The following is a 16,034-nucleotide window of genomic DNA, read 5'->3' as shown; positions in this document are numbered from 1 at the left end:
ATTTGAAAGTAAAAGATATTATGTTCGAATCTCGTAGATGACGAATTCGATACCCAATTAGGCTATCCATTATATGACTTTACTGAACTTCTCATCCTCTTAACGTAAAAATATCGATATACTAAAAAAAAAAATCTAGGTAAAGGGAAGAAAATAAAAAAGATTTGGCCTATATGTTACTCATGTAACAATCGAAGGTTGTTTATAATGGCATGCAAAAGACGCTTTTATAACCTAGTTTCCTTGTACACGTATTAATCCATATTTGTAACGATATCAGTTTTGTTTGATGATAATGCACGTGACACATCGATTTATTACTAAAAAGTAGGTGTATCCTCATTAATAAGTGTTATAATTTTGATATATCCTTAACACAACATCAGAGTGACACCGAAATTTAGAAACCTAATTAAATCCCATTTTGATTTTTCCTTTTTGTTCTTCCTATTTTTACATTTTGGAGTTGACTATGAAAATTTGAATGTTTTCCGTGTTTTTTGCAAAATAAAACAAAGCCACATTTCATTCTATATACCTTAAAATTTATCTACATTTCCTTAAAATGATTTCTTTTCTAAATTTTTGATGGTTTTTATTCTATCCAACTCGTATCCTGTTGTTTTTGTTTTCCAATCCATGTGGCAAACATTTAAATTGGCTGTCATACTACTTGTTTTTTTCTAGCCTACGTGGCAGACATTCAGTAGGTTGTTGTAATGACATAAGTTTTATTTTCGTTTTCCCTAAATTTCATTTATGGAAATGTTAGTGTCAATCGTGTACGTATAAGAAATTTGTTTTGACCGTTCTTGCTTTATGGGACTGACCAAGATCAGCCTAGGCTCCTAGCGACTTTGCTGATATGGCCTACGCCATGTCACTGATCAAACTTAGACATTTTGGCCACTTGAAAGAAAATGACTTACACAGAACAGGCATTGCCACGTGAACCATAATGCAATTATAGTGGTGACCTCATTCGATATAAGTTGCTCTCCTAAAGGGGGGAAAGGACTTATACCGAGGTGTTGTTTCAGACCTCTTACACTTCCCACATGTTTTAACTTCTCTATATGACATCGTATGATTAGTTAAGACTCTGCAACCTTGCTGGTCCAGTTTCTTGTAAGTGATTCTCTAAAGGAGGGTAGTTGATAGATAAACAATTGCCAATTCATCATATAATTAGAGAGCAGAAGAAAGCTAATTTTCAGAAATTGGCAAAGATGTTATAGTGACAAGAGTTTACATACAAGCCTCCTAAATTTTCCAAAGAAAATCAAATTCAAAGAAAAAAATAAAACCTAATTCAGTCAAGATAAACTTTAACATCAACCCATTATCAATGAGGGATTGAACAACTGCTCTATTCTTCCCTTCAACCTTGTCCCTGTCCCGGTGAGTATAAGCAGCAGTATAAACATCGGCTTCTCTTGCCCTATCGGCTAAAATTTGGCCGACCGCCAAACAGGCAGGTATGTCGCAACGCGACTTGAGTACAGCTTTAATGTCTTTGGAGTTGGTACCCGCAGTTGCAACCTGCTTGGCTGTGACCCTGTGGGTGATCAAGGCTGACACAAACCGCTTTGAGATGAACACATCGAACGGTTCAATGTAGGCTACAGTGCGCTGTTTAAATGATATATGTTTTGTTGGATTTTTGGACTTCTTCTCCTTCTGGTAAGTGTATGGGCGGCTATTGTCATCATCGAGGAAATCCTCTACCCCAAAAAAAACTTCTCGGTGCGCAATGAATCTGTAAATTCCACAGTCAAATGGCAGTTGATATCACCGGAAAATTTCTTCAGGAAAGAAATTTGATGGCTAGCGGATCTTCATGGCATCATCCAAGCACAAAAAAAGTTCAAACCTCGTTCAAGCATAAATCTTTATCAACTTTCATAGATTTTTTCCGGAGAAAATCATTGGTTTGAAACTAATGGAAGGCTTTGTGACAAATAATTTGAGAATATAAGCCAAATTGGGGGGGGGGGGGGGGGGGGGGGGGGAGGGGGGTGGGTGGGGGGGCGGGGGTTGGAAGAGGAGGGTTTGAGAAGTCGGAAATTGGGATTTCGAATGTACCTGTCCATTGTGAACATCACTCGTAGGCACATACAAGCAAGGCATGGCTCTGTTTCCCCCATACGCATAAACCCCTTTGCTCCACGCCTTCCCAAAGGCTTGCTTCAACACTTGTTCCCTTTTCACTCACACAAGGCACCTTGACGAGAGTCGTCCTACTTGTGTCTAATCAGCTGAAAACCAAGAAAAAACGCATAACCATAAAGAAATACACTTTGAACACCCTTGAGAAATATAAATTTACCAACGCAGAGAAATACAGTCACTTCTTTGAAACATTTCATCGAACAGGTGAGAGGCAATACAAAGAGAAAAGGAAGAAATTTTGCTTCCAAACTTGTTCCCTTTTGTGTGAAGCTAATGGAGCACTAGAAATTCAAGTTTTTAATTTTAACAAAACCCATTACTTGACATTGTGAAACAATTAATATCAGTATTATTTTCTATGAGATTCTTCAAGTTTACAGAGACTGCAATCCACATGGGCAAATACCCAATTTCAAAGAAAAACATGAGAAGGAGAGAGACCTGGAGATAGGAGGGAGGAGCCCCCTTCGGCGTGCGGAAAGGAACGGCGTCGTACTGGGAGATTTTCAACAGGAGAATAAGTTTGCGGCGGTGGAAAGATGCGAAGAAACGGAAGAAAAGAAGGCAGAGGTGATGAACTACTCAGAAGCTCAGAAACTGGCGCCGCACACTTGACTTCTACTGGTTTCATGATTTTGTGGGCCGCGGTCTGCCTTCCCATTAATCTCTTTAACGTGAAAAGGCTCGTCTCCGTATCACTTTCATTAAATCCATCAATCCAGTTCCTTGAAATTTGATCAAACGGTTAAAAATAAAGACTTTTTTAAAAGTTATAATAACTTTAACGGTTGATAAATTTGGTGAAAAAGATCTAGAGATGATCCCCTTTTCTTTTACGTACTCTTTAATTACTGGACATGTATTCACTCACTTAACTAAATAATTAATATTATTAATTTTTTATACATAAAAATTAATTATCTCAAGCATGAAATCTAAAATCATTTGGAGGTACAAAATAATAAAGACTATATATAAAAGAAAACATCATTTCAATATTATTTTTGGGTAATTAGGTTTATCGCCACCACCTCCCTTGCAGTCGAAAATAACTTAATACTCAATTCATTGGAAGGGGAAATTAGGTAATTATTGTCTTGCATAATGCTTGCATGGTTTTGTTAACACAGTCAAGTGGGATAGAGAATGTGCTTCCCACCATACACTCAAGTTTGAAGCTCTTTCTATGTAGTTTAGACTAAATTTATAGCATTATAATTGTTCTTCTTGTGAGCTATATATATATATATATATATATATATGACACTGTTCTTCACTGCAACCACGCATCCAATAATCTTTCTGTTTTTCAGAAATTAAAAGAAGAATCCGGTCGAAGATGAATTCCCAAAAGTTCCTTTTGTTCTTCCTTGCTGCCACGGCCATTTCTGCCGCTTTAGTGACCTTGAGTACTCTTCTTCTCTCTTTCTGTCTCTCTCTGATTATTATTTTTATTTTTTTATAATCGATGCTACAAATCCAACATACATTCCTCAACTTTATCCTACTATGATTTCGCCTCGTTTTTAACATTATGTAACAGTGTGACAGGGTTGAATGATTTTTTCGTTTATGAAAACGAGAAAGTGAAGTAGCTAATTAAGAGATTGAAATTTGTGTGTTTTCGTTTGAATATTGCAGGATTTGTGGTTCATGAAGCGAAGGTGCCGCATATTCTCCAGGTGCCCCCCCCTTCACCCTTTCTGCTACGAACTCTGCAGCAACTCGTTTAAGGATGCCCAGTGTTTTGCATCGTGCAAAGCCAAACAATACATTAATGGGAAGTGCATTTTCCAAAGCGAGAAGCTACGATGTTGTTGCAGTATTCCAGACCAATAAGGCAATAATATCCTACGCCCACATCAACCTTACCATCTAGTTATTTCCTTTTCTTTTTTATATTGTAATAATATATGGCTGGTCTTGCCGTGATCTTCTCTTGAATCCTCAAAACTTCTTTCGCTCCACCCTACAGGGGCAGACAATGTCATGATTTAAATTATCTTAATCTGTAAAAGTCTCCAAGAATAATGATTAATATCCTTTTAAATATGTCAACAAAAAACAAAAACACAAAATTACAGCTTCTCGCACAATACAATTTTGCATGTACAACAAAGGTGAAAACACAGCACAAGAAAATGAAAAATGACAAGCCATAGTATATTCACTTTTTTTTGTTGCCCGAAATTCACACTAGTCCTCAACAAAGGAAGACAAATACAAGAATACCCCAAACTGAATTGCGGATGGATTAACCCTAAAAATCACCCAAGAAAAAAGAAAATTGTAAAATTGAATATTATGTAAAATAAAACCCTAGCTAGCTCTATACGTTTCCCTTCTCTTAGGGACACCTCTCATTTCTTCCAGGACCTCCATAGTAAAAGTAATACCCCCAAGAGTTGTTATTCCCTCCTTGAATGTCATAACAATTTGGATGATCCGCCAACAATGTAAGATTGGATAATGGGATTAGGTTATTATCCCAATTCACAACCAGCAGGTCTCGAAAATACGAAGCTCTTCCAAACCCTTCACCTGCAAAGTACCCACTGCCCATCTGTGTGGCTGTGTGGGAGCCTGAAAGCCTCGAGTTCACAACTTCTCCACCAAATTGTACCATGCTTGCGTAGTCTTGAAGGTGAGTGAACAAGAATGATGGCCAGTATCCAAGTAGTACTCCGTCCCCAAATTCCAGCCACCAATTTCCATGCCTTGGATCCTACAATGTGCACAAGTAATTATGGTTAATAAAAGCTTTTAATTAAGCAAGTTACACATGCTAGTTTAAAATAAAAAGCTGGTATGAAAAGAAAAGCTAGGTTACCTTCCAAATTAATAAGCTAAGATCAAATTGGTCACCGTTGTAGGAAGAAGTTGGAGAAATTGCAGCTCCAAGGGCAAATCTTCTATTGGTATGAACAAAGCCCGGACACAGTAAATTGTAGCATCCCGTTGTCTGATATGCATCGGTCTGCAAAATAAATAATATAATCACTATTATTATAATATTTTATGCTTGTTGTTGAAGGCAAGGTGATTTTGTATACTTACAGTCCAATAAGTAAATAATCTAGACTGGTTGTCCCCATATAGCCCTGGACTGACCTGCACAAACAAAATTAAATGAATTTAATCCACAAGAAGAAGAGAGGTCTGTGTTTACTGCCTTCAGTTCTATCTGTGCATGTTTCGAGAATCTTAGCCCTGCTTTTAGTTCAATAATTAAACACAGAGAGAGGGAGAGAGAAAGAGAGATTTTAAGGTTAATTAGTTTAGTGATGAAAGATAAACATGCCTGCCAACCAGCTTCAATGGTGTTGAGATCATCATCAAATGAACCAGAGATGAGCCACATTTGAGACAAGCTGTGTTCATGCTGAATAACAACTTCGGGGGCCCATACGTTGATGCTAGCTTCGACTCCATAGTATTGATCCCGACTCACATACCCAACTGCATACTGCAAACCCAATTATCACAAAACATAGGAGGTGGATTGTCTGCCCTCTCATTTCTATACTTTTCTCATGCCCTTCTGTTTGTGTGATCATAATTAAAATAATAAAACAAAAAGTAATAAGAATATAAAATATTGACGTAACTTAACCGTGATCACACAAACAAAAGGACATAAAAAGAGTATGGAAATAGGAGGGCAGACAATCCATCCCAAAACATAAACCACAATCAGCGCGTGTGTGTATATATATAGTTATTTAATTCAACTATTTAAGTTTTACTAGTTTGATTTGTCATGTTTTGTTTATTAAAAATAAACAGTAACCTCGTGGCCATTGTTGGATGTCTCTCTTCTGACTTGCCCCGTTAGTTTTCTTCCGTATCTTTCAACACAGCTGGCTCTCATCATATCCTCCTCTCTTGTTCTTCTTATTGCAACTGTTCCTTCCGGGCAGACATTTCCCGACATGCTCCACAGCTGGTAAGTTTCAGCCGCCACTCGTGGAGGGTTTCGGCCTTTCGGTCTCTCTGGTTGATCCTACAAAGTTTAGGGTTTATTTTTCATTTTTCATTTTTTGTGCCAAATTTGACAAATAAATCAAAGTTAAAAACATTAAACGCAGCAAGAGCATGAGTAGAACCACTCTCGACCACAATCTGTTGTACATTTATACGCTATCTTAACCGAAGTCCTTCACAAACTGCCAGCAATTCGATGTGTGGTACAAACGAAACGCCCTCCTTCCTCCAAGCACCGGCAGCCACAAAGTGCCCATGCCAATCACGAATTACGACCCCCACTCCACCTAAGTTTTTGCAAACCGAGTGGCTCTGTCAACAATATTCTTAAACCAAGCTTCCCTAGGTTAGGTACTTGTCATCTTGCCGGCATTGGCTGTCTAGACAAACTCGGTTTGGTGTTGGCCTGTCGAAATTCCTGATGCCAACAAACTACTCGCTGCACCACCTCCAAAGGCTGCCCTCTCTTGCCTTGCCACACCAGTGAATTCCGTTCCTGACATAAAGCCCATAGCACCATACAGCACAACAATCAAAATCAAATCCGTTTTGGTCCAAAAGAAAGAGTAGCCAATCCTTCATTGAATCCCCATGGAAGGACATTGAACGAAAGCCAAACACAGATGCAATCTAAACAGCCTGTGCAAACTCACACTCTCTCAAAATATGTCCCACTTTTTACCTTGAAGATCCCACGCTCATGAAAATGCAATATCAATCTATCTGCCGGCAAACGAAAAACTAATAGACATAGTTTGATAAAGTAAATGAAAGCTAAAAACGTTAAACTTTAAACAACTTTCGAAGAACCTTTAGAAAATGAAAAATTTGCTTAAGGAAGAACTAAGTACCAATGGCTTCTGTCCTTTTAACTGGGGATGATCAAAAGCAGGTTGATGATGAGAGAGAACACAGTCTATAAGATCGCCATCCCGACTCTGCAGATCAACAAACAAAATTCGGCAAATTAAATTAAAAAAATACAGTACAAAACAGAGGAAAACAGATTTAAAGTTAAAGCCAATGCCTGAAATGTCTTGAGAGCAGGCTTGTTGATATTGTTAAGACCAGCTGCTATAATCTTCAACTTGTTCGATTCTTGCTCCTGCTTCAGCGCCTGATTGGCGGCTGCCGGATACACCGAGGAAGCAAGAAGAAGGAAGCAAACAAGACTGGGAATGATGGGGAAAATCTTGGAGTAGCTACAAATGGCGGATGCACTGCCACCACTCGGACCATCTTGGCTATTCCCATCCTTCCGTGTTGATCTTCGGTCCTTCAGCTTTGCACCTACATTTCGGCCAACAAATAAGCTGACCTTCATGGCTGTAAATAGGGCAAACGCATTTACAAGAGGCCTCACTGTACTAGTTCTACTTGAGCTGGATCTGCAAGGAGCTACTAGATTCGTCTCCAAGTACAAACCTTCCGGGAAACCTCACAACCAGACAGCCCTTCGAAAGGACTTGTTGGATCCTTCCAGACGCCCATTCTCCTCCATTCTTACAAGGCCACTCAAATCTGGGAGAGAACACACTGGCCCTCAGCCTCACAAAGTCTCCGACATGCCAGTTGAACGTCGGAGGACTTCTCTCTCCACAGAGTTTCTAGACCAATAAATCCAACTGCAACACTACCATCACGCTGTGTGGTTTAACGTCATTTGATAAAAAGAAAAAAGATTAAATGAAGGACGCCAAAAGCGACAGGTTGAATGTCTACTGCAATTGACATTGTTCAGAAATGGCATTAGTTTTTTTGTCCATGCACGCTTGTAACATTATTGAATTTCGTTTCTTGGTGGAATATTTCCACTAGCATATGTATTTTCTTTTTTATTAAATAACAATGTCAAATCCACTTCAGTATTACTATATAAATTGAGGCTGAAGTGAACTGAACATGGAATGTGCACTTTGCAACTTCGTAATCTTGATCCTTAAGATCTATCCATACACAACATAAATAATACCCAAAGGCAAGCATATCATCGCCATGCAGCCACTCTGCACGTCGACCACTTACCACACAAAACACCGTAATTGCATTTGACACTGTCAAAGCACCGCAGTGACATTACAATATTATTATTATTATTATTATTATTATTATTAACCAAGTTATGTTATTTGGATAAACACAAAACTGATACATTTGCTGACACATTCTCTAATACAATTGAGGTGTGCTATCCACATACTTCATTTTACTTCTTACACACCCTATTGTTAATTTATATCCATTGATTTTCTTCAATTCATCCGATCCGACGGCTAAAAATTAGAAGGGTGTGTGAAAAGTATAATGGGGTGTGTAAATATCACACCCCATACAATTTAGGTAATTTTTTTGAAAAATTAGGATCCTTTGATTGAAGTCCCTTGACTTTGTATACATGAACATATTTGCATTTAAAACATGACATTAAATGTAATTAATTCATTACCTATCAAAATTTCATAAGATTGGTGAGAACTAGCCACTTTCTACATTTTAGGCAAAAGAAAATATGTTTTGGTGTATACATTTTGATTTCATTTGTATCTTAGTTTGAATTCAAATTATTATTTCTTTAATGCGTACATGTGTAAATTAAATGTACCCATTAGTGCATTTGATATTTGTACCCATAAATATGTTAAGGTTTTTCTGAACTTTTAACATGTATATAATATACAATATATTTGAGTTCCACATTACAATTCGTACACGTTCATTCTCTCACAATTTCTTTGTTTATAAAACATGTATATAAACGTGGTTCATCCAAATTTTCCCGAGATATTAGTTTAGTCCCAACCCAAGAGTAATTTGCACCTAAAATCCGTTATTTTGTTCTCTCTTTGGACAGTCAGAAAATAAAACAAGAAGTCAAGTGCAGGTACTTATTTCAAACGATCAGTAGAGTTTAACCAATGATTTCAATTTTGTCAAAAAAAAAAAAAAAAGAAAAAACTATGATTGAGCTGCAGGTTAAGCCATCCAATAAGCTTGCTTTGGAAGACTTGGTGGGGGCATTTCTGTGGTTAATTTCAGGGCCCACTGCATGTGTATTCATCCTAGTTTTCGTATTTGTACGTAAAGGAATTTTTCGCCGTCTAAACATGTAGAGAAAAAATTTTCAAGACACAACCACTTTTGGAAAGAAAGATGGTTGTTCCTTGTTAAATTCGATGGTGATGTGCGTTTATATTGAGATCAAATGTAAGAGTTTATATTGTAATACTATATGGCTGGTCTTACCATGATCTTCTCTTGAATCTTCAAAAACTTTTTTCGCTCCACCCCGCAAAGGCAGACAATATCATATTTAAATTATCTTAATCTGTAAGAGTCTCCAAGAATAATGATTAATATCCTTTGCAAGGGCACATACTTCCAACTGATCTGCCTCCTCAACTGCTACCTCAACTCTTAGTTTATCATGTCTTCTTTTTCCTTCTTCAATATAATCTAAGGTTTACCGTTTGAGCGTTGCAGTTTAATGATTACTCTGTATAATTTGTACGAGAAATAATTAAACTCGTGTGCAAACACGCGGATTGTCTATCCATCCTAACTCATTGATCCGACCAAATTTAAACATACACTACAATAAACTTGTCCAACAATTTCCAAACCAACCACAAACAATCAAATATGAACCGGGGTAGAAGAATCTAATCAAATCCGCGACGACCGCGACAACGAGAAGAATGGTTGTTGCGGCTGAGTTGGTGTGGGGGACTTTGACATCTGTTTAATTTAATTTTTTTTAAAACACCAAATAATAAAAATTAACAACGTGAAGTCTTAGTTAAGTTGGAGGACACATATTGAAAAAATAGTAGAAATTATTAACATGACGGGGCATTTGGATTCTCGCTTTGTGTGCAACAATCTCAAGTTTGATTCCCGAGTTCCGCTACCAATATTTTTATTTTATGTTTTATTTCGTATATGTTGGTAATCACATTGGAAGTTAAAAAAAAAACCCATATTTTAGCAAGACGAATAGTCATTCGATGTAAGTAACATGTCATTAGTTTAGACCTTTCTTGCACTCGAGACTCAAGAATTGCGAGATACCGCCACAATGGCGTCCCAATGACAACATGCATACGATGCGACACATGAAGCTGATCCACAATGCAAGACGAGCAAAGATAAATAAGTTTGAAGTTCATTCCATTTTTCAAATGCAGCAAATCCTCAGGAGTTAATCGATACATCAATGGTAAACAAAAGGACGCGACAATTTACCACATGCTAAATTTAATCCAAAAGGATCCTAACGGCTTGCAAGCCGGATGTCGATCTATCCGGTATGAAGAAAAGCGGGAACTTGGTGAGAGAATCTACTTAACTCAGGCTGCTATATGTCGATCATGCCATTCTTCGATCTGTAGATCCTTGGGGCCCTGAATAACTATTTGGATCCGTCAACATTCAGTCGTGTCTTCCTGTAGGCACGGTTCGAGCAACGCTACATGCAGTTGAAAATTTGGCTTCAACATAATCCTCTTAACTTCAGCATAAGTCCTCGGCATCCCATCCTTATCACGATACAGTGCCCAGAGTTGATCAAGCTTGAAAATTGTCCTCGGACTTTTGACGATCAAAGTCGTAGAACTGAGCTTGGATACACTAGGGGCAACAGGGCTTTTAACGGAACTGACAGAAGGATGATCCTTCAAGCTCGAATGCATCCTGTCATCTGTCTAAATATAAGTAGAGTTGAGTTTAGTTGGAGTGAAGCTGGCATTGCTTGCATCGTTGGCGGAATCTGGGCAGGTCTCAGTAACATTTGGTCTGGGACTTTTCTTGCTTAAATCCCTTGGTGATCTTCTAAGGCTAAAAGACTTACTATCGGAATCTTTTTTCTGATGTTTCTTTGGTGTGTTGATACTCTCATCAGCCTTCTGCGGAGTAGAACTTCCCCGAGATTGAGTTCGGTTACTCTGGTTTATGCCATTGTCTTCAGTAACACCTTGAGTTGCTTCTAGCTTAACAGAATTTGCAAACTTGCCATTCGACATTTGTGGAGATCTACGTGTTGAAGTCACCCTTTCTGAATAGTTCTTCTCCTGTTTCTCAGCTGAGCACACTCTCCCAGACCTCATTAAAGGTTTGGCTTTACTTTCGGTTAAGTCACAGGACGAACCATTAGCTTCAGTATTTATGGTTCTGTTGTCTGCCTTCGAATCAATGAAATCATCAAAACTGGTGGGCAAGGCAGCAGGATCAAACTCAAAGGATTCTTCTGGAACACCCTCTCTTTCAGTACCTGTCATCTTGAAAGAGGGAATTCGATGAGAAAATCTATATAGCTCATTCGGTGGTACTTGAAACAAGACAACCCCATGCTGCTCAATTCTCTGAAATAGACTGACAAATCCTTTTACTTTGCCCAGATAAGCTACTGCAACGCCATGATTTTCGACAAAATCCGACAAGACTTCCACAAATTCATTTTTGTAGGGTGCATGCTTTTCAGGCTCAGAACTCCACCCAATATCCCAATTCTGGTAGAGGGCCCAGGTTTCTCCCTTCTTAGGATATACGAAAAAAGAGCTTCTGCCACTGCCTTTTATGCAGTGCATCTGATGAGAAAAAATAAGATGATCTGTAACTTCTTCAGTGGCACCAAGTGTGTACTTGCCACAAGCAACAGGCAACTCCTTGTCACACCAAGCAATCTCACGTTGGTCATCTGGACTGGGCTCCAGCCAGGTGAATCTCAGCTTAAATCCAGGGGAGAATACTTTCTTGATACGAGCATAGAATCTTGGCATTCCATCTAGTGGATCGTAAAGAGCCCACGTTTGATTAGCACTAAACATATTCTCCAACGTATCCACATCAAGCATGAACTTATTGAATTCAGGATCAGGAACCACAACACCCTCTGGTATGGGTGTGACATTTGAATTTGGTCTAGAACCATCATCAGCCTTGGACTTCTTGTCAACGTTATCTGGCATAGCTGCTTCCTTCACCCTTTGCTCAAATTCACCAGTTTTGCTTCTATTGTTGGGCAAACATTCTTCTAGAGGGGGAGTCACTTTTTGTTTTGCCTCTTTCTTATGTCCACCCACAGCAGCAGTAGTAGCACAATCGGGTTGACTACTATTTTCAGATACAGCACCATCCGCAGCTGCATTCTTCCTCTCCATTTCAGTAGCACGGGAAAATTGACAATCCGTCGACCTTTTGGGCGGACTCACAAAACCATCATCATCATTTTTATTTTCATTGTAAGAAAGATTTTGTTTGATCCTCAAAGATCTCCTATGGCGATGGCCTTCATTGAGTTCGGAAGGTTTACAACTTTCAGTGGATTCCCTTCCTCTTTTTTTGTTCATATTTTCTGAAGTTTTTGAATCTTTGGACTTCACAGGACCAGACTTGGACATTTTAACATCAGCATCAACTCCCACCCTTGATGCCGGACTTGCTGCTGCCTTTCCATAATGAAATCGTGTGAAGGATGGTTTTCCAGTGCCAACATTACCTTGTGGGGCTGCATTTGAAGTACCCTGACTTGTAGGTTCTTTTCGATTTGGAAATTGATTCCCGACAGATTCTGGATGAGCACCCTCAGATTGTATACCCAAATCTTGAGCAATAAAGGCTTTTCTGCATTTTTGACAACGGAGCAATCGATTTGCAAAGTCCTTGAAGTATTGGCATTTTATCTTACAAAAAGGACAACATGTCCAGAATGTGTCCGGTGGGGACTGTGACTGAGAAGTATCGTTTTGTTTCCTGACAAATGCGTTTCCATTCGACGGATGAGCTGATGGTACTGAAGAACCAGTTTTCACTTGAGCTCTACACTTCATGTCATACACAGATCGCTTTGCTTGGTCTGTTAGCACCCTGTTTGCTTCCCCGATCAACTTAAAAGCAGCCTCCGCACCAGCAAACTTATTCTTATCAGGATGAAGTAACAACGCCAGCTTCCTGTATTGTTTCTTTATGGTTACATCATCATCACATTTTTGAATCTGAAGAATTCCATACCAGTCCATTTCAAATCCACTGATTTTGTTCTCCGATGAACAGTGAACTTCACAGACTGTAAGTAATTTCTCAATGTTCTCAAGCCCAGGGAAGAGTCGTTGTGCCTTTTGTGCCATCTTCCTTGCTCCTGTAAAATCATGGTTTTGCATCTTTACTTCACAAAGTTGCATTGCCTTGTACGCTTCCTCTTTGTTACACTCCATGGGTGATTTAGATTTAAAATTCACCTAAAGTTCTTTCACATACAGGATATACACCAAGACAAAGCAAATCAAATCGACCCTGCCTGCCCACTCTCTACTCATCCAAAATCTTGACCCTGTATACAAGTGAAGCAACTTAAGTCGAGCATGCACCCGCCAGGTACATATTTATCTAATTAACATGATAAAATAATTTCACTTACCATTCAGTAAGTATAATCAAAATGATGATGAGAAGATATCCTGTAAAGTATGAGAATCAACAACCTGGCTTTTCATGACCAAAAGGTTCAGGACAGTCCCAATGACATGAAACTACCACCCAAAGCACAGAAGCTTGATTAGGAGATCTCAAACCTGCAGACCCAATCCATATTTAAAGAATCAGAAACAATTAGCATATACATTGTACATATGTATATTAACAATTACAATCCATGAGGACAAGGTATCAATTAAATACAACCAAGCAACCAAGATGAATATTAAAATCAGCAAATATAGAATTGAGAAAAAATGGAACTTCCCCAGAATTTCAAAGAAACAAAAGCCTAAAGTGAAGCCCAAAAGCTTACTTTTTTGTCCCATAAAACATCTAGCCTTCCCTTCTAAAATCTTCATATATCTTCTTATTCCTTTCCCACCACACTCCCCATTATACAGCCAACACCCCACAACTTTACACTACCTTAGCCTTCCTCCCATCCCAAAACCATTGTGCTTTTCACAAAAAAGATCCAAGAAAACCAACCGAAACAACCCTAAGCATAACGCAACACAGACAATGAAGAAACAACTGGTCCACAGTCCCAACACATGAAACACCATTTGAGAAACAAAAACATTAGGTCTTCTCATTTTACTCAAGTTACAAGTGCTTAGCCTGTTAAAATCACAGAAAATGGTTGAACCAAAGAAAATATCCTCTAACTAATTCCATCTCCTTCTATCGACACGAGGGTTGCAAAATAAAGGTTCCCAATAACGATTACAAGAAGGCTACAGAAGCCATTCTAGCTGTGGGAACATTATGATACATGGAAAATTTGTATGCATATGTGATGTGTGTGCGCTATGCTACACGAAAATTCACATTAATGTAATCCCTTTCAAAAGTATCCGTATCCGATGCATCCAATTAGTCCTTTTGTGATATCCACATCGCCCAGGGGTGATCCTTATATGTATATTCCCATCCCTACCTAGCACGAGGCCTTTTGGGAGCTCACTGGCTTCGAGTTCCATGGGAACTCCGAAGTTAAGTGAGTAGCGCACGAGAGCATTCCCAGGATGGGTGACCCATCGGGAAGTTCTCGTGGGAGTTCCCAGAAACAAAACCGTGAGGGCGTGGTCGGAGCCCAAAGCGGACAATATCGTGCTACGGTGGTGGATCGGGCCCGGGAAGTGGTGCCCCCCGGGCCGGGATGTGACACCTTTAAATCAAACGCTCAAAACTCAAAAATAAAACTTGAAAAGAAAAAAAAACCAAACCCAACCCAACCACATTACCCAAAAGACCAAATTAATTAAAAAAAATCACAAAAACTTCAGCATACTTAAAAAAAAGAAAAAGACTTGAGCACTCAACTTTCTTACTCTTTCCACTAAGTTTCTCAGCTACCAAACACACCCCCACCAAATTAATTAAAAAAAATCACAGAAACTTCAGCATACTTAAAAAAAAGAAAAAGACTTGAGCACTCAACTTTCTTACTCTTTCCACTAAGTTTCTCAGCTACCAAACACACCCCCTCAAACAATCCTATTTCCACAGTGCACAATAAAATCAACCAAAATCTAAACATATACATAAATTACAAAAATCCAAAAATGATAAACCCCAAACAAAACAAAAATTACAAATCTAAGTAAATGCATGATCGGAGAACCAGAGCTGGAGAACCAAACAGCCAAAATTAAGCTCAGAAAATAAGAATTCGAACAAAGCAAGGAGCTGGAATAAAATTACCCAGGATCGGAAGGGGCAAATTGTAATTATGCAAAATTTTCAAAAACCTAGAAATGTTGCTGACCAGAGTTAGCTCAGAGAGAGAGAGAGAGCGCTTACTGGTGAATGTATTTTTCGGCTTCTAGAGAGAGAGAGAGAGAGAGCGGGAAGCGAAAGTGAGCGAAATATTTGAAGGCAGAGCGCACAGAGAGAGAGAGAGAGAGAGAAGGGGTGTACCGGTGATATGGGGAAGATGGATGGAGTCTCTGGGTTTTAGGTGAAATTCCAATTTTGGGTTCTACTTCTCCGGATATTTTTATTTTTTGTTCCCGGGATGATTGTGTTTTTTGGGAATTTCACTCTACCGTGTCAAACTCTCAATGACATTGGCTTCCATTATTTAAATTTGAATTTTTCAGGAATTGTCTAGAGACTCTGGTCTTTGGGGTGGTCTTGATCTCCAATAAGGACCTTTGGATTGGATGAGTTTGCTGTGTTAGGGTTTTTATGCATTGACTAGCATTAGGATGATGACATATCTAGTTAAAATGGTGCGGTGTTAGCCTCAGATGTTCAATGCATTAGAGATATTTTCTTAAAAAACTAAATCATCGTTGAGAGTTTTGAAATTGCCGATTAAATGCATAACTTCGAAATTATTGATCTTCAATGCATCAGAGATATTTTCTTGAAAAACTGAATGGTCATTGAGAGTTCTGAAA

At 38.7% G+C, this 16,034-nt stretch overlaps 2 protein-coding genes and 1 pseudogene across 2 annotated transcripts; all 3 read right to left on the bottom strand.

Moving 5' to 3' along the window:
• Nucleotides 1-1,191: 1,191 nt before the first annotated feature.
• LOC103962881 lies at nt 1,192-2,847 on the bottom strand. The gene is given in 4 exon segments (XM_009375659.3): nt 1,192-1,737; nt 1,739-1,759; nt 2,086-2,258; nt 2,614-2,847. Coding segments are annotated over 3 exon segments (540 nt in total). The 5' UTR covers nt 2,131-2,258; nt 2,614-2,847; the 3' UTR covers nt 1,192-1,263.
• Nucleotides 2,848-4,370: 1,523 nt separating this feature from the next.
• LOC103962940 lies at nt 4,371-7,480 on the bottom strand. The gene is made up of 7 exons (XM_009375719.2): nt 7,184-7,480; nt 7,008-7,094; nt 5,963-6,175; nt 5,474-5,638; nt 5,230-5,283; nt 5,003-5,149; nt 4,371-4,897 (listed from the first exon to the last, which is right to left on the bottom strand). The coding sequence occupies exons 1-7, from the start codon at nt 7,478-7,480 to the stop codon at nt 4,520-4,522; spliced, it is 1,341 nt and encodes a 446-aa protein (XP_009373994.2). The 3' UTR covers nt 4,371-4,519.
• A 2,820-nt stretch (nt 7,481-10,300) lies between these two features.
• Nucleotides 10,301-15,586, bottom strand: LOC103962880 (annotated as a pseudogene).
• Between the last annotated feature and the right edge of the window lie 448 nt (nt 15,587-16,034).

The sequence above is a fragment of a genome, unplaced genomic scaffold (genome assembly GCF_019419815.1).
Source record: "Pyrus x bretschneideri cultivar Hongxiangsu unplaced genomic scaffold, Pyrus_bretschneideri_v1 Contig48, whole genome shotgun sequence".
Lineage (NCBI taxonomy): Eukaryota > Viridiplantae > Streptophyta > Magnoliopsida > Rosales > Rosaceae > Pyrus > Pyrus x bretschneideri.
The sequence above is the reverse complement of the archived record's forward strand: the minus strand, read 5'-3'. Positions and strand labels throughout refer to the sequence as shown.